Below are 24,680 nucleotides of genomic sequence, written 5' to 3'. Positions count from 1 at the left end.
AATGTGAACTTAATGGGCATAAAAAAAAAATTAATTATATTGCACTCGTAGAAACACGTAAACGCTCTTACATATATGCTGATGATATCCAGCTGTTTTTCCAGTGGATCATATTAAAAAATCTTCCAGTTGTTTTGGGCAGATTGAAAATTACCTGCATAGTATTGACTCCTGATATCTAGTAGTAATTTGTTTTTACATTTTTCAAAGATTGAGGCTGTTCGGATCTCTCAACTCCAGAATGTTGATAATTTATGTTCTATTACTCTTTTTTTTTTTTTTTCATGAAACTCAGATTCCTTAGTTGATCCTGTTAAGAGCCTGGGGTTTCTATTTGATTCGCCACACTTCCCGGTCCCCCACTGTCCCAGTTGCTCCCCCTGCTCCAGTGAAATAGGAAGTCATTCTCTGCCCAGGCTTAAAATGCTGATAGCCCAGGTGGAACACGGGTGGAAAACTGGAGTCAGCGGCAGCAGCATAGTCTCTTCTTCCCGCTCCCCCCGCCCCCCACAACCCAGAAGAGGAAGTGGTGTGCAGTGGCCATGCGCTTGGGAAAAAGAGACCATGATAGTGTGTGCATCATCTGCTCGAAGAAGAGATGCATGGCCTGAAGAAGAGCAGAGCAGCGCGGAGCAAAAGAGGAGCAACATCAGCCCCCGCGGCGAATGGGGAGTCCTTTCTCAAGGCCGTGAGCACTGGAAATAGAGAAGGCTGCTGCTGCTGCTAAGGCAGGAAATGGAGGAGGTTGCTGCTGTCGCTAGTTCGATGGGGGGAGAGAGAGAGTGAGGATATGTGTTTCAGATCCTGTGTGTGTGTGTGTGTGTGTGTGTGTGTGTCAGCATATATATGAGTGATTGAATACTGTATGTGTGAGAAAGAGTATGTGTGTGTGATTGAGAGCCTGTGTATGATTAAGATCCTTTATGTGTGAGAGAGATAGCATGAATGTAAATGTATGATTGAGAACCTGTATGTGTGAGAGAGATCATGTGTATGTATGATTAAGAGCCTGCGTGTATAACTGAGAGAGAGAAAGCACGTGTGTCTGTGTATGACTGAGAGCCGGTGTAGGTGAGAGAGCATGTGAGTATGTGATTGAGAGCCTGTGTGTAAGTCTGTGAGAGAGAGACAGCATGAATGTAAGTGTGTGATTGAACGCCTGTGTGTCAGTGTGAAAAGACAGCATGTATGTAAATGTGTGATTAAGAACCTATATAAGTGAGAGAGAAAAAGCATATTTATATGTGCATGATTGAGAGCTTATGCAAGTGAGAGAGAGAGAGCGCTTGTGTGTGACAGAGAGAGGAGAAAGTTGCAAGCAAGCCATCCTTCCTCCTGAGAATTCAAAACAATCTCAGGGCACCTGGATATCAAACATTCCCAGCATTTTTTTTATCCTTATTTTTCATTATTGGGTCTTTGTGTTTACTATTTTGAAATATTTTATTGGTATCTAGAAATTTTTGATATGAGTTTTAAATTATTGGATATTCCATTCATCAGCTATTTTGAAATTTGTTCTTTTTGTTAGAATGGTTTTACTGCTGTTGATTTTATTTTTCTTGATTTGTTTTGAGGACTGGTGAAGTTTCTCTTTTTCCTTTGTTACACTGCATTCAGTCTCTCTGGCTTGTTGCGGTTTCCAGTTCAGTTTTTGTCTGCATGTTTCTAGTTATGCTTTATGGTCTCTTTATTCTTTGTTAGGTGAGGGTCTGCACATTTGAGGTATTCTGCTGGCATGTAGTTTCTGTGTAGGGCTCTATAGTAGCCTAGCTTGCTCCATACATAAACATTGGACGGCATTAGCCTTAGATACATTTTTCAATTCAGATCTAAGGTTTACCTACCGAAGGGGTAGAAACTTGAGGGACATATTAGTACATTCAGCAGGCATTCCCAGCAAAGTAGCATATGAAGGCGGGCATAGACCGTGTGGCCATTGCTCAGTCTGCATTCACACCTCTACTATCACACAATTCACACATCCCAATACAAAGTATACATACACATTAGGTAGCACCTCTGACTGTGACTCCACGGGGGTTGTATACGTCATCATTTGCCCCTGCAAACTGTTGTATGTGGGCAAGACACAACGGAGTATTAAAACTCGCATTATCGAACACAGATCGAGTATTAACACTAAGAAGGAAAATGCTCCATTAGTTTCTCACTAGTTAGAAAAGTCCCACACAACGGCTGACTTATATTTTTTCATGCTTGATGTTATTGTGCCCCCGGTAAGAGGAGGGGATTTTCCCCTGATCCTCTTGCGGCAAGAACAAAGATGGATCTTCCGCCTAAATACAGTAGCTCCACATGGTCTTAATAGCGAGCTTGAGTGGAACCATTTTCTTTAACTATAGAGGTCTAGTGTCCTGCGAGTGTTCCATCGGGTAGATACAACAGTATATCCCATAAACTATAGCAAGGGTCAGTCGATCTTGACGCAAGTGGGGGTTCCCGCTGCAGTCTCCTTTTAAGGTCAATGATGTTGGCACGCCAGGCCGACGTCGATTGGGTAACAGAGCTGGTTAGCTATTGATGTGATTTTCGCACCCAAAAGTAGCGTTTAAAAACTTAGTGACAAGCCGACGCGGGTGCACTCCGATTCAGAACTATGTCAGACTGATACAGGTATGTCAATAATATAATGTTGAATAATGTTAATGTAGTAGTGCACCTCTAATGGCATTAGTCTGTTCAGTACCAATATTGTTCCTGGTCATTATTTATTCTTGTGCATTTTCAGATTGCTGTTAAAACTAATTCCCCCCCCGAAGCAGCCGGGTGGCGAAACACGGGACTGTGTTGGGGGATTTTCAGTAAAAGATTGTATTCAAACTAAGGAGTTGCCGTAATAAAATTTCATATGTGACTGTTCAAAAGTTTCACCAGGAACTTACTTATTTCTTGCACTTTTGTGTATGCTGATAGTTCAGACTGGAACATATATTGCCCTGTGTTGTTCACCCTGATCAGATGGGCTTCATAAAGAGAAGACAGTCTTTGCATAACACAAGGTGGCTTTGTAATTTAATATACTGACCTAAGAAGCAGAAGTTACCTGGGGTGATTGTAGCGCTTGTTGCAAATAAAGCATTTCATAGGGTAAAATGGTGATATCTGTTTTTGGTACTGGAGATGTTTGGCTTGCCAGATACATGTATATATTGGATCCAGGCAATGTATACTTCTCCAAGGGCACAAGTGCAGGTTAATGATGATATGATGACTCTTTCATTCAAAGTGGCACTCAAAGAGATGTGCCTTATCTCCTCTTCTTTTCGATAATGCCATAGAAACTCTGGCACAGGCCATTAGGGCTAACCAGAAGATCATGGGTTTTAGAATTGATGGGGAAGAATATATCACTAAATGCTGCTGATGTCCTCCCCTTTCTATCGCAGGTGGGAAACTCAGCACCAGCTTTAGATGAAGCTGCTATCAGAATATGGGGAGGTATCTGGGTATCATATTAATTATGGGAAGTCAAAAATGCTTTTTTGGAATTATAGGGCCCCTGCTCCTAAGTGTCTTGCAAGGTGATTGAAGGGAGTTTCATATATTTTAGGTGTTAGAATTTCCACTAAATTTCAGAACTTGTACAAAATGAATTTTGTGCCGGTAGTTGTCCAGATCAAGAAAAACCTTTGAGATTAGATGGATCTCTTTATTTCATTGGGGGGAGGGGCTGTATTAATTTATTTAAGATGAATGTATTACCTCAGCTTCTTTACTTGTTCCAGCATGTGCCATGTCGGGTTAAACAATCTGCTTTCACATCTCTGAATGGCAGACGGGCAGTTTTATTTGAAATGGACATGTGGCTCATATCAGCCTGACTACATTATATAGATCTAAATGGCAGGGTGGTATGGGCCTCCTGGATGTGCAAGCTTATTGGGCTGCTAGGCTGGCTTGTATACAATATTGGTTCTGATATTCTCATTCTGCCTCGTGGCTCCAACTGGAGAGAGTGCAGGCAGGGGGAGTAGACCTTTCTTGGTAACGATGCCTGGGAGTTATATGTCTCTTATAGTACATTGTATTCTAAGAAATAGCCCTTTTCTGGCACACACAGTTCAAGACTGGAGATTGATTTTAAAATCATTAGGAGTTACCGAAGAGATGTTATCCCCTATTTCACCACTGGCTACAAATCCCAAAATTTCATATTGTACTCTTTTTCCAGACATGATACTATGGCAAAAATGCGTCTGTGTGGGGCAATTTTTTTTTTTTTTTTTTTTTTTTTTTACCAGGGAATCAGTGCTTTCTTTTAATGCTCTGGAAGATAAGTACCAGATTAGATCCCAGTTCTCACTCTTTATATCTCCAGGTCAGAGCTGCATTGGAGAAACTGGTAGATAAGGGGTGAGTTCCAAGTTCACCTAACTTGGTGGAAAAATGTCTTGCTGAATATTCCATTCAAGGTAAGACTATAACTCAGTTATACATACGTATCACTGACACTGATGAGGAGTCGCAAAGAATTCAGTCTCTAACAAGTGAAATGTGGACCTTCAGACCTAAACTTTAGATGAGGATGTTTGGACTGACATCTGCCAAGAGGCGCATGGAATTGATGTTGAAACTTCTCCATTGAACATACAGATATCCACATTTTTATTTAAAAAAAAAATAGAGGCTTCAAGAGTCACTAAGACATTCAATACAACTTCCAGAGTAATCACAGGGGATATACTCAAACCGAGTTTACCAACTGGAACGTTTGCCACATCCAAGAAACATCCTCACCCAAATCCTGTAGAAGGGCCCATGTCAGGGCCAAAGGTGTTACGTGACAGACTGCCTCGGAAAGCCTTGCATTCTGTTATGTGACACGGTTTTTCGTGTGCCCTTGGGCCTCAGCCTGACCCCAGATGGATCCAGGACCGAACTGAGGGTTTGCAACGTATCCTGGCACTGCGGAGACACGGTCTTACCCTCTGCTAGGCCTGCAAGCTCCCAAGGCCAACAAGATGATGTTGGAAGGTGAACAGTCCTCTGACCGTTCCAAGCCCTTTCGGACCTGCCGCTTGGATCGGCATGGAGCAGCAGGCCGGCCTGAGGATGAGGGCAGACGGAGGCCTAGACACAAAGACATGACACCAAGGTTGATGCGACGCCATCACAGGCAAGGGTTGATGTGAAGACATGACACCAAGGATGATGAGCAGACATCACACCAAGGCTGATGCAACGGCATCAGAGACGAGACGAGGAACTTGAAGAAGTCCAGACGAGACAAGAAGCTGGGAAGGTAGACATTGGCACTCAGCCCACCTTCACGGGCGGACCCAATGGGCTGGTCGCGGACCATCCTGTCCCACTACGCGCCCTACACAGCCCAAGGATGCTGGTCACGGACCACGAGGAGAGCGGAACAAGCGCAGGAGAGGATCCAGTCGAGGCGGAACTTCGACGACGAAGCCAATGTCAACCGAAGCACCACAAAGGCTGGCAGGACAGGACGGCTCAGGAGCACAAGACACCAGTTCACTGCCGGCATCTCCTAAGACGGAGCAGCGTCACCTGGAGATCCACGGTCGGCAGAACAGAAGGCTCCAGAGCACAGAAGCAAAACACCAAGGAGGGCTGGAACACCAGGAAGCGGGACGTCAGACAACGAGACACCAGGACATCTGGATGGAGACCTCAGGCAATGAAGACATGACGAGAAGCAGACGAGACGAGGAGCTCCATGAAGAACACCAAGGACCTGTTGGAGCGCTGGCAGGCAGGAGCCTCCAGGACTGAAGACACTCCGATGGCGAAGAGCAAATGCAAACACAGCCCTTTTATAGGGCTAGCACAGGAAACAGTCACAAAGGTGGAGCCCAGGGCATATCCGGTCGTGGCCCCTTTAAATGTTGAAGAGAGGCGCAGCCGCGTGCCTAGGAGCAGGAAGCAGGACTGTGCAGGACCGTGGACAGCGGCCGTGCGCAGAAGCAGGGCTGGGCCTAGGAAGCAGGCCCCGACGATGGACGGATGGAGGGATGGCCCCGAGAACGGCTCCCTTCATTCATGGAATAATATTACAGAAGCGGCAGCTAACAAACTCTGTCCTCTGACAACTAGAAAACTAAAACATAATCTTCCTAAAAAACAACCTTGGTTTAATGAAGAACTACAAAATCTAAAACTTTCCCTCAGACGGAACGAAAGCAAATGGCGCAAATCTCCTTCAGCGTCCACCCTCTCTGCCTACAAACTTGCTCTCTACCACTACAAAAGTTCCTTGTTAAAAATCAAAAGAGACTTCTATGCTCATAAGATCCATCACATGATCTTTGATGCTAAAGCCCTTTTCGCCTACGTCTCCAACTTAACTCAAATCCAAATACCGGACATACCATTTAACAAAGCCCAAGAAAAAGCAGAGGAGCTTGCCCTCTTCTTCAACAACAAAATAACCAACCTTCTATCAAAGAAGTTGCCCAATACCTCTTCCCCTTACAGTACCTTTCTACACCACAACAAAAACATCTCACTCAACTCATTTGAACCCACTACAACTTCGGAGATCCTAAGAATACTGAAAAATATGAAACCATCGGCGCACCCATTAGACCAAATCCCTTCCAGATTACTTCTCCTTATTCCGGACACCATATCCAAAGCCCTGGCAGACATAATCAACTGCTCTTTATCTCAAGGACTCTACCTGACGACCTCAAAATGACATCCATCAAACCGCTCCTGAAAAAACCAAAGTTAGACCCAGACGACCCAACCAACTTTCGCCCTATCTCCAACCTCCCATTCATTGCTAAAGTCATGGAAAAACTGGTTAACTCTCAATTATCAGACTACCTGGAAGACCACAAAATTCTCTACCCTTCACAATATGGCTTCAGGAAATCATTAAGCACAGAATCTCTCCTAATTTCCTTAACAGATTACCTCATCCTGGGCCTAGACAAAGGCCAGTCCTACCTTTTGATTCTCTTGGACCTCTCAGCCGCCTTTGATACTGTTAACCACTCCATGCTCCTAAACCAACTATTGAACATCGGCATAACAGGCACCGCACTGTCCTGGTTCCACTCATTCTTGAAAAACAGAGGCTTCAAGGTCAAAATACACAGCAAAGAATCTAAACGCTACCCTTCATCTCAAGGAGTTCCCCAAGGCTCATCCCTCTCACCCACCCTCTTTAACATCTACCTCCTCCCTCTCTGCCAGCTATTAACCAACTTGAACCTTAAACACTACCTTTATGCCGACGATGTCCAGATCGTGATACCAATCAAAGAATCCATTAAAAAACCCTTGATCTTTGGGAATATTGTCTGCAAGAAATCAACTCCCTCCTCTCCAGTATGAATTTAATCCTAAATTCCTCAAACGGAACTCCTTCTCATATCCACTGAGAACTGCCACACCCCCACAAATCCTCCAGCTAATTTACAAACAACACAAGTAAGAGATTTGGGAGCAATCATCGATAATCGGCTTAACTTAAAAGCTTTCATAAACCAAACCACTAAAGACTGCTTTCATAAACTGCATGTTCTAAAAAGAATAAGACCACTGTTCCACAACCATGACTACAGGACTATCCTACAAGCAATAATCTTCTCCAAATTAGACTATTGCAATTCTTTATTATTAGGTATCCCATCAGCACATACTAAACCGCTTCAAATGGTTCAGAATTCTAACAAACACAAGGAGAAGAGAGCACATCTCCCCAATCCTTAAAGATTTACACTGGCTGCCAATCCATTTCAGAATTCTTTATAAGTCAATCACCATAATCTACAAAACTATCCAACAAATCGCTCCTCTCAACCTACAAATCCCTTTCATAAAGCATACATCTGCCAGACCCATAAGAGAGTACTACAAAGAGTCTCTGCAAGTACCGCCTTCCAAAACTTCCCTCCACATAACTTACAGAGACAGGGCTTTCTCCACAGCAGGACCCACTCTTTGGAACTCCATACCAACGGAACTAAGACAGGAACCCTGCTTCCCGACATTCAGAAAAAGACTCAAAACATGGCTTTTCAAACAAGCCTTCCCAGACTCAGATTAAACCCAATTTTCTCCGACACACAACCTCCAAGCAACAACTTTCTTTTTACAACCATCCTGGCAACCTACCCTAAGCATTATCAACATCCAGAATTTCATTACTTCTGATCTCTTCTTTCTTGTTAAAAATTACATCTATGTGAACTGAACAAGTCATTGTAAATCACACACTTCCCTTCTTGGAAATTCTACCATTTTACGGGCTAATATACTATGTTAAAGTTACTATCTTCTCTTCTTCTTGCTCCTAGTTGTACGACTCCTTGTTTTATTGTAACTGCATCTATAGGATGTTTAGTACATATTATCTCATTCTCTGTTCCGGTTATCACCCCATTGTTTATTGTAAACCGGCTTGATGTGATATTTTCACGAATGCCGGTATAGAAAAAATCTAAATAAATAAATAAATCTTAGTTCAGTTGAATATGTAGAAATGAGAGTTAGCCTCCAAGTTGTAGATGATAACCCTTTTTATTGGACTGGTTCAGTGCATCTGTGACTAGCTTTTGAGAGCTCTGATCCCTCCTTCAATGAAAAACAGTACAGTGGCAATAGATTTAATTGCTAGCTAGACTCTGTACTTTCTAAACCCAGTGCTACTGAGCTGTTTCTTCACTGAGGGAGAGATATTGAGTGAGTTCAATAAAACTGTATCACCTTGTCGTCTAACCCTTATTTCTACTTGAAAACTGAGAACTAGATATAAAATGATCCTGTCAGCCCAGGAATTGCTGGACATGATCGCAGGATCAAATTGTGAAACCTCACTGATGTATTGCTGCCACATAAACGAAGCTTCCTTCTGTTAAAGCTATTAAATTATAGCCATTTACATTGGGTGAGATGAAAGCTCCGTAAAACAGCATGTGGTAATGAATTAAATATAATGAGTTTTATGACCACCCAGGACAATTTCATAATGAAAAGCATTTAGAAGAATCATCTAACTGTAACAGTGGAACTGAAAATATATATTTACTTAGTTGCCTTGAATTTTACCTCATGGGTGTATAGATCTATCACCTCTAACTAGGAATAATGGGAAAAAAATGCAGAATTCTTTATTTTAATTTTTAATTGAATCCTTTGCATTTTCCTTCTCTTCTGTATAAGATCACCAATGATCAGCTTAAAACTGGGATGATTAAATGCCAGAAATAATTAGTGGAGGCTCCACCAGGAGCCTGGTTACAGAGCAGAAAGACACATACATAGGTCAAGAGTGCTCAAACCAGTCATTCAGGTTTTTAGTATATTTCTAATGGATAAGCATGAGATTTATTTTCATGCACTGCCTCCAATGTATGCAAATATGTCTCATGCATATTCATTAAGGAAATCTTGAAAACCCAGCTGGCTAAAGAGACTCCCCCTCTATGACCCCCTCTGATTGCTATTTCCTTTGCTCAGATCACACCACAGATGAAGCTCACTCCACAGATATATTCAAACAACAAACTTTAATATTCTGTTGGTACCTGCCATCAGAGTATATAACAGTCCTTAATTTTAACAGCTGACATGTTGTCTCCTCTTTTCATTTATCCTTGTATATGTTAAATTTATTTTTAGATTTTATTTTATTTTGATTTTATCTATTTGATTTTATTATTATTGGGTTGATTTATTTAGTATTAAAATATATATTTATTGTATTTTTTTAGAGCCCCTGATGTAGCCGAAAGGGCGAAACTCGGCCAGAGTCAGGCGTTTACTGCTATATTGAATACATTTTCTTTCCAAGGCATCAGTCTTGTTTTTGTTTTTCTCACATCCGTGGCTACCCTAGTCCAATTACAGCTTTGTTTTTTGGGTCCTTCCCTAAAAATGTTACTTCTGGCTCCTTGTGGAGCAGCTGTGTCATGCAGCTGAAGACCAGTTCTGGATCTGTCTCGCCCTGGTCATAGGCTGACAGCTCAAGGAGCCAATAAGACCATTTTCTCTGAGCCCTGCTTCTGGCCATGCTTACTGTCAGCATTAGCTTCCTTTTCAAACAGTATGTTCAAAAGTGAGGAAGACTGACTGGGACTAGTAATGCTTGATCTCATTGAGTACCCATTCTGCTAATCTATGGATTCTCCTGTTATAGACCTGGCCCGAGAGAAGAGAGATATGTCAGTGGAAAGATGGAGATGAGATGGATAAAGGGAATAGAATTGTATGGTAAAAAAGTTGCATAATCAATTTTATTATCTGTGAATTGATCATTTTAGGACAAATGTAAAGCAATTGAAATTATCTGATGTATATTTTTACTGGCCTGTATCTCACCATCTTCTATATGCGAGATGAGCAGCACTACCCATTTTCAGGGTATGAATGGGATTTTTGGTGAGGGCAGCTTTGAATGTTTATTCAGCAGTAGTGATATAGTTATTCTTTACATTCATTGCTGCAGATTATAGAGGTAATTTTCAAAAGGAGTTTCACACTTAAAACGGAGTTTTACATGTCTAAATTAACTTTACTTTTGTAAGTGGGCTTTTGAAAATTGCTACAATATATGCCATTGAATTGTCAATAAGTTTTACATGCATAAGTGCACTTCATGTTGCGCTTAGAGGTGGACCCTTGTCCTGAGGCAGTGAGGATCGGCTCCCTGGTAGGGCCCAGGAAGCACCTGCCACCAGGAAGCGGAGCACAGGAGGCTAGTTGGAGCTTCACCACTGGAAGCCCGAAGTCCCCCCGGGTGGAGCCCTTGGGGACCCGGGCCGCTTGGACATAGGTGGGCCTCGCAGGGTCTCCCGGAAAGGAAGTATAGAGAGATGCCCACCAGGATCAAGGGTGCGCGGTCGATGTCAAGACTGTAGGCTTGAGGAATCAATGAAGGCCAGAACAGTGTCTGCGATGACAAGGCTAGGAGCAGGGCCAGGCTCGAGGAGGCGTGATCAGTGATAGCAGGGATCAAGTTCCAAAGTTCAGTCCAAGAGTAGTCAGCCAAAGCAGGGGTCAGGTTCCAGAGATCAGACGTGGTCAAGGAGGCAGGCAAAGGTCAGAATCCGGGCAGCGATCGACGTAGTCAAGAGCAAGCAGAGGTCAGTATCTGGGCAGCAGTCAGCGTAGTCAAGAACAGGCAGAGGTCAGTACCAGAGAGTCAGTCCAAGAGGTACTACCTGAGGGACAGGAACAAACAGACGCTGGAACAGGAGGATGCTGGAACAAGATTGGAACAAGCGATTAGACACTGAGGCAAACTAGTACACACATGGTGTCGACCCGATTGCCAAGGCAAGAAAGTGCAGGCAGGAACTTCCTGATATACTGTGCTCAATCAGGGCATGCCGCGGAGCTTGGACCTGCCCCTGACCCTTTAAGGGGCCGGGTGGTCCGCGTGCGTGTGCCTAGGGGTGGGGCCGACACCACAGAGGATGCCAAGCCCCGTCTTGAGGCCTGGCGACCTCCGCCGCGGGACGCTGAGGCCTCAAGGAGCTAGCTGCAGCCACGGGAGAGGCCAACCCAGCACCTGCAGAGGAGTTGGGAAGGTGAGCGCTGATGAGTCGCGCAACACTTGAAGCACTTAAATGGGCTTTTGAAAATTGCAGTGATAGTATGTTACATTTACATGCGCAACTCCTTTGAAAATTACCTTCTATGTGTTTGTTCTGTATATTTCCCTTGACCTTTGTAATAAAGGAAATCATAAAAACAAAACATTAAATATTGGTATGCATTGTTCCTGTTCCAAAGTAAATGATACATATCAGCTACCAGTTCAGAAACCTTTTTTCCTATTGTGACAATAAGGCCCTGAACATGGACAATTTTGTCCAAATGATCTAGCTGGCAAATATCTTGTTCCTGAAGTCCTTCAACTTCTTTTCAGTTTGTGTAAGATCCTTGTATTTGTAACTTCTGTGATTGCTGAACCCGGATACTAGTTCCAGATGCCATAAGATGTAATTTCCAGGGTTTACTGGATGCGGGGAAAGCTCACTTTCAAGGCCTTTAGCATTTCTTGGTCCAAATCCAAATGTTATGTATTTTATACAGCCGTGATGATAACAGCACAAATAATCATTAAAGTCACAGCTTAATGAAACAGTTGAGAGTTTTGGTGGTTTCCAAATTTTCTCTTTACTGATAGGTTATAATTGATGAAAAAAAGTTCTTTACTGCTGATTTGTTCACTTTTGTAGGTACGACTGTTCTTTAAATAAATGTGTGACTTCCAGCATTCTTGTTAAAGCTCATAATGATAAAAGCCAATTGATACAGACTTTGTTAATGACTTTTCATAGTCTCTTGGGTTTAAAATGTTAAATTCAATTAATTTACTTCTACACATTGATAATTCCTTCCCTTCCATTTGATATAGGTCAAATTAATGGAAGTCTCAAATGATGGGATTCTTACTACACAATCATTTTAGCTCCTACCTCCTCATAGTTTTCTCCTCTGAACTCTTTAGTTTCCTCACAGTACCTGAATGGCACCAATCCTTCTCCTTCTTGCCTCGTCATTGTATCATAATGTTCTTTCTCTCCTTATCTCCAGTAGAAGTACATTGGGCTCTGGATGGAATCCAACTCCTCTCCTCTGGTCTCACTCTTCCTCTTCTTAGGGTGGCTAGACGTTATCCTCTCCTTGGATCTTGATCATCTCAGGTCTATCTTGCAGGAAATGAACCTCTCCCAGTTGATACTAGAGCAAAAATTAAATTAAGTTAACTAAGTCCCAAGTTACTGGGTACTCCAAACTTAAATAATTCAATTCAAGAAGATAGAGTGGATTGGGCGGCTGGAAGAAACTCCTCTCCAAATAAAATGCTACATGGAGGTAGAAAGCTAATGTTTGAGTACTTGTGACTTGGATTGGCCACTGTTGGAAACAGGAAACTGGGATTGATAGACAACACAGGACAATGCTGCCTCTACAAAAACAAAAGGGGAATCCATAAGGTAAAATGGTGGCAAGTCATTAAGTTCCAGAGGAACCTACCATTTACCAACTTCGACATGAGGGAGCCACTAGCCCAACAAGTTCTCACTAAGTGTCTCCCCACACCACTGGTACATTCCTCGACTACTAGGAGCAAAAGTTAATATTTCAGCAGTGGTCTGACCAGATATATTAGGATTGCCTGGTGTCAGGATATTTTTTTTTTAATCATGTCTGCTTTGGCTGGCCTACTACTTGGTGTATGCCTATGGAATGCTCTTCAGATGAATAGATACTGCACAAAATTTATATAGAAGATATAAATATACTTTGTCTACAAATTATATTTCCTTAAGCTGCCTCATTTGGAACCCAAAACATCAATGTGTTTGTGATATGCGTTTATGGATGTTCAGGTTTGCTTCTTTTTTATTTATTTATTTATTTCTCGAGTTTTATATACCGTCATTCAGTTATGCCATCATAACGGTTTACAAAGATTCGAGTGGTACAGTAGTTATTACATCGGTATTAAAGTGGTCATAATGTACATTGGGGCAGCATGTGAAGGTACATTCTGGTATAATTACGTAGTTGGGTAATAGAATGATAGTAGTATTATGATGGGGAGGGAGATACTAGATTATTATGGTGAAATGTTTTGAGGGATATTTGTTTGATTGTGGTCATCTAGGAGGTCTTTTGTTGTTAGGGGCTGGTTCGGTAGTTCAAGTGTGTCTTGATAGGCTCTGGTGAACAGCAGTGTTTTCAGTTCTTTCTTGAATGTTTTTATGTTGGGTTGTAGCCTTAGTTCAGTTGGGAGTGTGTTCCAAAGTTTGGGGCTGGTGATGGAGAAATATCTTTCTCGAATTGTTGTGAGTTGCGTAGATTTGACGGAGGGGACTGTCAGGAGGCCTCTGTTGTTTGATCGTAGGTTTCATTTGGGTTTATGGAGAGTGATGTTTAATTCAGCCCAATTTGCTTGATCTTTATGAATTAATTTGTGTGTGATGGTCAGTGTCTTGTATTCTATTCAGTATTTGATTGGGAGCCAGTGAAGTGATATAAGGGTGGGGAGGATATATGTTCTTTCTTTTTTTTGCCTGTTAGGATTCTGGCAGCTGAGTTTTGCAGTATTTGAAGTGGTTTGATGTTGAAAGCTGGTAGACCGAGTAGAAGGGAGTTGCAATAGTCGATGTTTGAGAAAATTAGTAGTTGAAGTATAGATCTGAAATCTTGTGGGGTAAGGAATGGTTTTAGTCACCTTAGGGTTAATAATTTGTGGTATCCATCCTTGATTTTGTTTATGTGATTCTTGAAGGATAGTTCACTATCCATACTGACTCCTAAGTTTCTTGCCTGTATTACTTGGGAGATTGTTGCTATTTGGTTTTCCAGCTTTAGTGGAGGATGAGGTGAGGGGGTGGGTTTACATTCCAAGATTATTATTTCGTTTTTTTCAATGTTTATTATAAGTGTTAAGTTTGTTAGTAGCTGTTTGATTGTAGATAGATATGAGGTTGTTTTCTTGTAGGTTTCTTCTAGTGTGTTTTGAATTGGTAGAAGTATTTGAATGTCATCCGCGTAAATGAAGTGAGTGATGTTGAGGTTATTTAGAAGTTGACATATTGGCAGTAAGTAAATGTTGAAGAGGGTGGCGGATAGGGCGGATCCTTGTGGAACTCCAGTGTTCAAGTTTTTTTTATTGGAGAGGTTGTTAATTGAAGCTTGGTAGTTTCAATTGGATAGGTATGAAGAGAACCATCTTAAGGTACTGTCGGTTAGTCCCAATTTCGGTTAGGCGGTCTAGGAGAATTGTGTGGTTAACTATGTTGAAAGCTGCTGATAGGTCTAGGAGGATGAGTAGGTATTTGTGACAAGTGTCAAAGCCTGTGAGAACATTGTCGTTCAGTGAGAGTCGCAGTGATTCTGTGCTTAGGTTTTTTCTGAAGCCGAATTGCGTTGGTTGTAGGATGTTCTTTTTTTCTAGGTGTTTTTTCTAGATGGTTTTTGATATGCATATGACATTTTGATTAAATACCAGTGGATACCAGTACAGAACAGTATATAATTTTCTTGTTTTAAATGTTTAAAATGGAGTGCAGGTTTGCTTGCTTGTTTAGTTTGACTTTCTACACTATAAGCAATTTTTTATTTGTGAAGTTTCTATCTTGTTTTATTTGTGAAGTTTCTATCTTGTTTTTCACTGCTTTTATCTTTAAAAGAAATAGTACAATATAAAGAGACCACTGTGTAACAATATTTTACGCATCTTCTAGATGAGATGTTCTAACTAAACACTGAAAACAGTTTTTTTTAAAAATCTGTTTTTATTTATTTATTTATTATTTTTGTACAGACATTAGATCTCAATCAAGATATCACACTGGTCACAAGGAGCGACAGAAGGACTTGAACCCTGGTCTCCTGGTTCATAGTCCACTGCTCTAACCACTAGGCTATTTGTCCTCCTTTTGTAACAACAAAGGTTAACAAATAAATTTTGTAGTTGATACCCTTTTATTGAGCTAACAGAGTCATTCATCAAAATGTGTTATTTTTCACATATTGCGGTACATATGCAAATTTTGAAAATGTAGACAAAGTGGAGGAATTTGGGCAGGGTTTATGAAAATGAGGGGTGTTTAACATTGCATGCGATAGCGTAACGCATGTTATCGCATGTTTTAATGCGGAAATAACTACACCTTTTTTCCTGGCGATATGCCCGGACTGGGATTTGTGATATTTAAGGCAAATCCCATTTCGGGCAGGAGAGGGGAAAGGGAGTGGAGTGGAGTAGCGAGAGAGCCTCTGGGGTGGCACACATATTAATCATCCATTTATACCACTGTCAGAGGGTCAACTAGTAACTCGAGGTAAGGTTTTGGTGGTGGTCTAGGGTTTGGAGCCAGTTTTACATGCACAGTCAGAGGTACGAACAGCACAGTACACATCAGTGAACATTTGATGTGATTTGGAATGAGGAAAGGTACACAAAGATGAGATTTCTACAATGTACTCTCACCCTGGCTTGATGCAATCTCAATGTGTACTCTGCTGTTCATACCTCTGACTGTGCATGTAAAACTGGCCCCAAACCCTAGACCACCACCAATACCTCACTTATAGTTACTAGTTAACCTTTCTACAGTGGTATAAATAGTTGACTAATAGGAGAGCCTTATAAAGAGTCTCTCTCTCGCTCTCACCAGGAGCAGCCCAAAATATGGAAATGCCTGTCTAAAATGTGCATTGCATAAATACCTATGCAAAGTTTTAACAATAGCATCTGTTGTAGTAACTCAAAAATTACCCTAACCAAACCCCTTTTTTATCATGGGCACTATTCATGCGGATTTTATAGCAAAATGATGAATCTAGGCCTAAGTTAATAAATTTGTGACTAGTTTTCAAGACTTATGTACCATTTCCTAACAAAAGAAATGTAACTTTCAGAAGCTAGCCATATTAACTTACCTAGCTCAGTAAATGGCTGATTTTCATTTCTGTGTAAGTGGACTAACTTGGAAACTATACTTCTTTAGTATGCTAATTCTGCGGAAGTGAATACCAATATCCTTATAAGAACACAGTCTTAAAATATGAGTCAATCAAATGCATATGGCTAACCATAAAATTATTTGGCAACTCGGAGGTATTCCAAAACTTTTCAGAAGGACAGTGGGGTTTTATGCTGACTGACCTGTAGAAAAGTTTAGAGACTATTTTCAGGGATTAGCATTCAGTATGAAATGCAATCTTTTACTATCAACTGAATAGAAAAATTGATTTGAGTAAAGGATATTAATGCTGTGTGTTCCTTGGGGCGGGAGGAGAAGGTTAATGTCATAAGGAAAATATATTGAACATCCAAAGAAATCAAATTCTACCTAATGAGAATAATGCCGAATGTGCAGTGCTTTTACATCAGATTCAGTCAGTGGCATGTCTTGATTCATGGCCTTTAATGTCACTCAGCTTTACATGTCCTAAGGCCAATGTCACTTTAATGGTAGTAAATGTTTTATCTACCTTGGATTATTTATTTAACAGTTGCTTGATTGCTAAATATATTTGAGGAAATACAATAAAAATCCCTTTAAATTGAACAACTGCCAGAAAGGAGAATGTATGTCTACTAAATAAAGAGAATTTCAGTTAATGCAAGTGTTTGTCAAATATATGCGTGTTTTATTTTAGTAAGTAAATAATATATAAATACTGTCTGACTTATAGCTTGATTTCCATGTGATTCCATGTGGGTCATTTCATGATGGAAGTAGCAGTAAGCTTTGCTCATATACAATATTTAGGTTTGAAGCAAGGAAAGAGCAAGATCAGTTAGGATACCATTCTGTACTGAGGTGGTTTCCTATATATCAGCTCCATATATGCACATGAATCCCTTTCAACTGCCTTTGACATTTATATGATGATATCTAGGGTCTTGTAAAAGTTTGTTTTGCTACTTCAGGATCTTCGTGCATAATAACTTTGCTTGCTTCTTAACTACTTTTGAAGCAGGAACTTGATCAAGTAAATTCTCCATTCAGCTAAATTTGGTTTATCTTTGAGTTCATACATGAAATGCTCATCAGGATGTTTATTTCACTCTAGGTAAGAGAAGAGTGCAGGCTTCTGAACGCCCCACCTGTTCCACCGCGAAGTTCAAAGCCAGCCTCCACTAGTCCCTCCGTTCCTGCGCGCACAGCAAAACCAGTCCGGCAGCAGACTCGCTCTCCTAGCCCCACCCTGTCCTATTATTCTTCAGGGCTGCACAGCATGTAAGTATTGCCTCTGCTTCTAGATTAGGAAAACAGGGAAAGCACATTGGCTTTCTGCATATGAATGGTCCTTGACAATATAGATACTTTGATTTCAGTGCTTATGTGTGATGCTGATGTTACCAGTGCCCTGTTTTCTCTTCCAGTGACTTGAAGCTCTCTCTCCATCAAAGGAGGACAGAAACTAAAGCAGGGATGCTTAACCTAGAGCAGGGGTGGCCAGCCTGTGGCTTGGAGCTACATGTGCCCCTTGTGGTCCTGTCAAATGGCAACTAAGCACCACTGCCGTGGACACAGAGGGAAATGGCTGGGAGCACGGGCAGCTGCACCCAGCAGAAAATAGCAGAGGAAAAGCCGTTGTGCTGCCTGCTCCGACCTTTCCTCTCCAGTCCTCACAGTGCTGCTGATTGCAGCAGACACAGGAGGGAGGGGTGGGGCATGGAGGAGAGACTTTTCTCAGCTCATCCCTGCTCCACATTCCTCTCCTGATTTGCCGCAAGCAGCACTGGAAGACAAGAAGGGAGGGAGTGAAGCTGGAGCTGACAGGACTATAAAGAAGAGCCAGTCAGCTCTCTGGGTCTTCTCTGTTATGCTGTCCAGAGGGACAGACCCATCAGATCAGGAAAAACTCTAAAGGATAATATAGATTTTATCTCCAAGGAGATTCCCTACAGTATATCACACATCAGTGAGCCTATTTTGCGCATCTTCATGGAGGGTAGATGCTTACAGGCATGAGAGATCATGCTCATCAAGTAGCCCTAATAAAGGTTCTTCATACAGTCTCAAAAATATTATAATCCGAGCAGACTAGTTGTTTTTCACATTTCTCATCATCTACCAAAAGTGAGCAAATTTCTTTGTTCATTTGTAGGGAGTTCAGTGAATTATTTACCCTTTCAAAAATGGTATACAAATATTATACTGTATAAGTCTGGAAGGATGCTATCTGGGATTGAGGCATACAATTCTAAAAATGGTGGGGTCGATATTCAAAAGCCATTTAGACGGATAACCGAAAAATTATCCGTCTAAATGGCTAGCCATGGATATTCAGTGCCACATACATCTAAATTCTAGGTGCACATCAAGATGTGTGCCTGGAATTTAGGCATATAAGCCAGAGGTATTCAGGGGCATGTGGGAGGTGTTTCTGGGCAGGCCAGAGTTAGCCACATAGGTTATGCAGCTAACTCCAATATTCGGAATTAGCCGCTTAACCAATGCAGCTAACTTTGGTCAGCCCATAAAGCTGTACTAAATTTAGCCAAGAGGGCATTAGCCACCAGTGTAGCAAACTGCATATTCTTCACTTATGCCCAAGCAGGTCTGTACTTAAAAAGGCATGTCAAGGCCCACAGTATTAGACCTAGGGCTGTGTCAGTTGCCCATTTCAAATCAACTTCTGGAGAAGAGATTTGCAAAGCTATGACACTGAGTTCAAGCCACACATTCATATCCCATTATTATCCAAGCACAGACTCCTGAGGCTCAGGCAGTTTATTCTTCAGGGATTTGTTGACGTTTAGAGTCCACCTTCAGCCTCCCTACATCCCATTTTTATAATTTAGAATTTTCTTAATTAAAAAAAAGTGATTGAAGACAATTAAAACAAGTTTATTGCCTATTGTTTAAATGTTCCCCTTTTTCTCTTAAAGACAGCTCTGAGCTCAGGAGTCTCACATGTGTGACTGATTCTGCCTGTCTTCAGAGAAAGCACATTTGCTTACCTTTAGCAGTTACTCTCTGAAGATAACAGAATCACCAGTCATACATTCCCTCCTGTCTCTGCCTGAAGTTGACCTTGCTGAACTGAATAGTAGAAATGAGGCATATTGCAGGGCCACAGCAAAATGGGAACTACCATGCATACACAAGTGTTTTCTAATACTTTAAAGAAAACTCTGAGAAAATGTCCAATCAGCGTCAAGCATGATGATGTCACCCACATTGACTGGTGATTCTGTTGTCTTCATAGAGCATTTGTTATTAGCAAACAACTATACTTTACAGAACTATAGTTGCATTAGATACAAACAGTTGCTAACAGCCGAGTGTACACTAGAATCATAAGGGCGAATTTTAAATCCCCCGCACGTGTAAAATCCAGGGGTTACGTGTGCGGCTGAGCCATGTGTGTACTGCGCGCATTTTAGAAGGGGCCCGGCCGTGCACGTAAACCCCGGTATGCATATAAATGCTGGGCATGTTCTAGACGGGACAGGAGGCAGGCCGGGACGGGACAGCGCCATTGTTCGCTCGCCCGAAGACTTGGCTCCCTGCTGAAAAAAGGTAAAAAAAAACCCCAAAAAACTTGAGTTTAGGGAGTGAGGAGAAGAGGTGAAGGATAGGGAAGGTGAGGTAGGGGAGTAAGGAAGTTCCCTCCCAGTCCGCTCCTTAATTGGAGAGGACTGGGAGGGAACTGGGGAAGGCTGGGATGCGTTGTCACTTGGAATTGCCTAAGTCCTCCCCCCTTGCATGTGCCACCCACCCGTGCATGTTATAAAATTGGTGCGCACATTTTAAAATCTACCCCATTATGTACAGGTGAACTAGATAATGAAATCCCCTCAAGTCCACCTCTTTCTACCTGTACACATTGGGGTAGATTTTCAAAAAATGCGCGTTCACGTACTTTTGTTGGCGCACCAGTCGCAAACAAAAGTACGCTGGATTTTAGTAGATACGCGCGTAGCCGCTAAAATCCAGGATCAGCGCGCGCAAGGCTGCCAATTTTGGGCAGCCGGCGCGCGCCGAGCCGCGCAGCCTGCCTCCGTTCCCTCCGAGGCCGCTCCGAAATCGGAGCGGCCTCGAAGGGAACCCTCTTTCGCCCTCTCCTCACCTCCCTCCTTCCTCTATCTAACCCACCCCCCCTGGCCCTATCTAAACCCCCCCCTACCTTTGTCGATGGATTTACGCCTCCCAGAGGGAGGCGTAAATCCACGTGCGCCAGCAGCCCGCTGGCACGCCAAGACGCGACCCGGGGGCGGTTCCGGAGGGCGCAACCATGCCCCCGGGCCCGCCCCCAAAACGCCGCATCCCGCCCCCAAAACGCCGCGTCGATCGGACATGCCCCCGACATGCCCCCGTCAAAAAACCCCGGGGCTTACGCGAGTCCCGGGGCTCTGCGCGCGCCGGCAGGTCTATGGAAAACAGGCACGCCGGCGCGCAAGGCCCTGCTCGCGTAAATCCGGGCAGATTTACGCGAGCAGGGCTTTTAAAATCCGCCCCATTGTTTCTTTCCTAGTTATGGTTATTCCAAGTTGTTCGCCTCCTTGTTCTTTGTAAGACATATTATTGTCATTATTTATTGCCTGTTGGAATGTAAACCGGAGTGATAAGTAACTCTGTTACCTGAACCTCGGTATAAAAAGGGTATAAATAAATAAATAAATAAAATCTATGAAAGTGAAAATTGCTGTAGATATCCTTTAAATTCTGAATTTTGACACTTTTTTGCATTGTTCTCTCCAATTTATTTCAAGTGGCATCACAGAAAGTGAAATGTCCCATTCTTCTGAAAACATGCCAGTCTCTTGCTACCCATGCAACTGGATGAAAACAGATTCAACAGATCCTAACAGCAAATCACCTTTTGGGAGCCCATCATCTGAAGTTCTGCCCAATCGATTGTCCTGGCCAAACCGCTTTTGCAGTGGAACAGAAGGCCTGAATGTGAACGATCTTCTGTTGGATCAATGCCGAAGTTATTACAGTTATCCCCGGCAAAAGACACCCGGCACACCAAAGAAAAATGTTCCTACACCCTTTGACTTAAGTGGATGTGAAGTCTCTACAGGGAGCATACAGCCAACTACAACTGAGTTCAAAAGCATCAACACCAGCTGTCCAAAGTCAGCAAGTTACTCCTTAGAAAGTTCCAGTGAAAGAATTCTTGCAGACAGCAGCACAAAGCAAAGTCAGTCATGCCCTGCCTTGCCTCCACGTGCACCGAAATCAAACGATGAGAAGCCTGTTCTGGAACTTTTGCCTTTGCCTCTCAGAATAGATGGTGCCGAGGAGTTGCAAACTCCTATATCAGACCTTTCTGAGGACTATTTTGCTAGAAAAGGCATGCAGGACATTTTCTCTATTTCTTATCCCTTTGCTTCTCCTCTTCACCTTCAGCTAGCACCAAGATCTTGTGGTGATGGCTCTCCCTGGCAGCCACCTTCAGACCTATCTGGACTATCAATAGAAGAGGTGTCCAAATCTCTAAGGTTCATTGGGCTCTCAGAAGATGTTGTAACGCTGTTTGTCAATGAAAAAATTGATGGGAATTTACTTGTTCAGCTTACAGAGGAAATCCTTTCAGAGGACTTTAAAATGAGCAAATTACAAGTTAAGAAAATATTGCAGTTTATTAATGGCTGGCGGCCTAAAATGTAATCAAATGACAATAGCTAGTTCTGAACAAAGCTAAATATGCCAGCACTTCCAGGTCTAGTACATAATTAAATGGTTTGCACTATAGAAGCCTTTTTTTGTAAATAATTGCAGAAGAAATTATTACTATGCAGTTAAAGGTACGAGTGGTGAACAGATTTTGTACTATATGTCAATAAAAATAATAAATAGAACTCTAGAAGTGTGCCTTGTGCATCACTGAATACTCAGCCGCTGCTAAAAAAAAACAAAAAAAAAAACAACAACAACAAAAAAACCCCAAACCTGATCGACATTTTAAAGGGAAGTAACTTGTATTCAAGTAGCTTTATGCAAAAGGTGTAATATTTATTATTAAATAACCGAAGCTGGAAAAAAAAGGCATTTTAGTTATTTTTTGATCTCAAAAAGAAAACTATGAGATGCATTTCTTAGTGTTTCTTCTTATCTGGGTTCAAGCAACTAACTTCAACACTTTATATTTTGCCTTTTTGATAATTGAAACAGTTTGTGGTTTTCAACATGTATTTCTTTTATATAACACTTATTTTTCTGGTGTCATGTTACAAAACACTTAATCCCTTTAAATAAAACACATTATGAATAACTTTTAAATAAAAACATCTTTTGAGTGATCACCCATGGCATGATCATCATTATATTACTTTTCTTGATTTTGTAACAGAGAATAAAACTGAGAATATCATGATGCTACTTGAGAAATTCATGGGGTGACCACACCTTGAGTACTGTGTGCAGTTTTGGTTGCCCCATCTCAAAAAAAGATAAAATATACCAGAAGTAGAAAAAGTACAAAGAAGGGCAACAATAATGATATAAAGTGTATGGAATGGCTCCCTTATGAAGAAAGGCTAAACAGATTAGGGCTCTTCAGCTTGGAGAAGAGACGACTTAGAAGAGAAATGACAGAGTTTTATAAAATTATGAGTGGTGTGAACAAGTGAACAGGGAAGTGTTTACCCTTTCAAATAGTGCTAAGACTAGAGAACACTCCATGAAACTAACAGGTTGCAGATTTAAAACAAATTGGAAAAAGTATTTTTTTCTGTCAACACGCAATCAAGCTGTGGAATTTGTCGACTGACAATATGGTAAAGGTGTCTAGGATAGCTGGGTTTAAAAGAGGTTTGAATAAATTACTGGAGGAAAAGTCTATAAACAAGTTAATAGGTAACAGATTTTACCCTTTCAATTAAAAAACCCACCACTCTATACTTGCATTTTAGCCCTTAGAGTATTCCTCTTAGGGTGTGCCCTGCTCAGAGTTTGAATTACAATTCCTTATTTTGGAGCCTTGTCTTCTGATCTTAGGTGCTCACTCCCTACATTATTTTTATTATGCCCATTTAATTATGTTCATTTTGCTTGAATTATGTTTCTGTTTAAGGTTTTTTAATTATGTTTTATGTTTTTGATTGTGTGTTCTGGTGTGACCAGCCCCAAACTTTGGAGAGTACGGGATATAAATTTCAATAAATAAAATGCTAGGACTCAGGGACATTCCATGAAACTACATGGTTGCAGATTTAGAACAAATTTAAGAAGAATTTTTTTAGTCTATGCACAATTAAACTATGTAGTTTATTGCCAGAGGATATGGTGAATGCTAGTAGTATTGCTGGGTTTAAAAAAAGATTTAGATGAGTTTCTGGAGATCATGCCCATTAGCAGTTATTAGCCAGGTAGACTTGGGGTTTGCTATTTCTTATGGGGATAAGCTAATGAAATGGTTCTCCCCATTTAGATGCTGCTGGGTATTTCCCAGTGTAACCCCCCTCTCCAGTTTAGGGGCCAGGAGAGCAGGGGCATATGATGTTCCCAGGGACTGCAGGACAGTGGGGGGGGGGGGGGGAAGAGAACAAAATCTTCCAGGGCCCGAGATAGCTGGGGAGACTCTTCATTTGTTGCCCTGGGGGGCAGAGGAGTAACAGGTCTCTTTTACCTTCAGGGATATGAGTGCCAATAAACTACACTGGAGGCTCAGAGTGAATGCCCAAATGTTCAGATAGTAGAAATGACACTTTCACATCAGTTATTGGCATATAAGGTGAAATTTATATTTCTCAAATTTATCTGTGTAAGTATCTCTCAGTTTTGATCAGGGAAACTCTTATTCTTCAGGATTTGGATAAATAAAGTACCCAGTTAGGCAGGGTAAGCTTAGTTGGGATTTAAAACCCCTTCCAAAAATACTGATGGCAAGAAGGATTACAGTCTCCCCAAAGTGTCTTCCTCTGAGGGTGAATATGCCATATAGGCTTTAACAGAATTTTAGATCCTACTCAAAGTTCTCTTCTTTTACTGACTTGATGAGATTTTTCATAGGAAAAAGTCTAGTAGCAGGGAACACAGCCACTCTTTGCAAATGTCCCCTCATCAGGGTGGAAGGGAAGCCACAAACCTCCTCCTGAAAACTCAGAAAAAATCTTCACACAAAGATAGAAAACTCTGGAATTTTCCTGCAGCGGATCAACTTTGAGCCAGCTCCCTCTGTGAAGGATGGGAGAGCATTGGAATCTTCCCTACCCCCTGATCTAACCTAATTAGACTCCCTAAATC

The 24,680-nt window shown here is 41.7% G+C and overlaps 1 protein-coding gene across 3 annotated transcripts in view; it reads left to right on the top strand.

The window, feature by feature from the left end:
• Window positions 1-22,470, top strand: part of GAREM1 (GRB2 associated regulator of MAPK1 subtype 1) — a 284,669-nt gene extending 262,199 nt beyond the window's left edge. For all 3 annotated transcript variants that reach the window (XM_029591197.1, XM_029591199.1, XM_029591198.1), the window contains 2 exons: window positions 17,548-17,714; window positions 21,200-22,470. In XM_029591197.1, the coding sequence (XP_029447057.1) occupies window positions 17,548-17,714; window positions 21,200-22,103 (1,071 nt within the window). In that variant the 3' untranslated portion in view covers window positions 22,104-22,470. The remainder of the gene's footprint in view (window positions 1-17,547; window positions 17,715-21,199) is intronic.
• The last annotated feature ends 2,210 nt before the right edge of the window (window positions 22,471-24,680 follow it).

Source organism: Rhinatrema bivittatum, chromosome 2, assembly GCF_901001135.1.
Source record: "Rhinatrema bivittatum chromosome 2, aRhiBiv1.1, whole genome shotgun sequence".
Lineage (NCBI taxonomy): Eukaryota > Metazoa > Chordata > Amphibia > Gymnophiona > Rhinatrematidae > Rhinatrema > Rhinatrema bivittatum.
The sequence above is the reverse complement of the archived record's forward strand: the minus strand, read 5'-3'. Positions and strand labels throughout refer to the sequence as shown.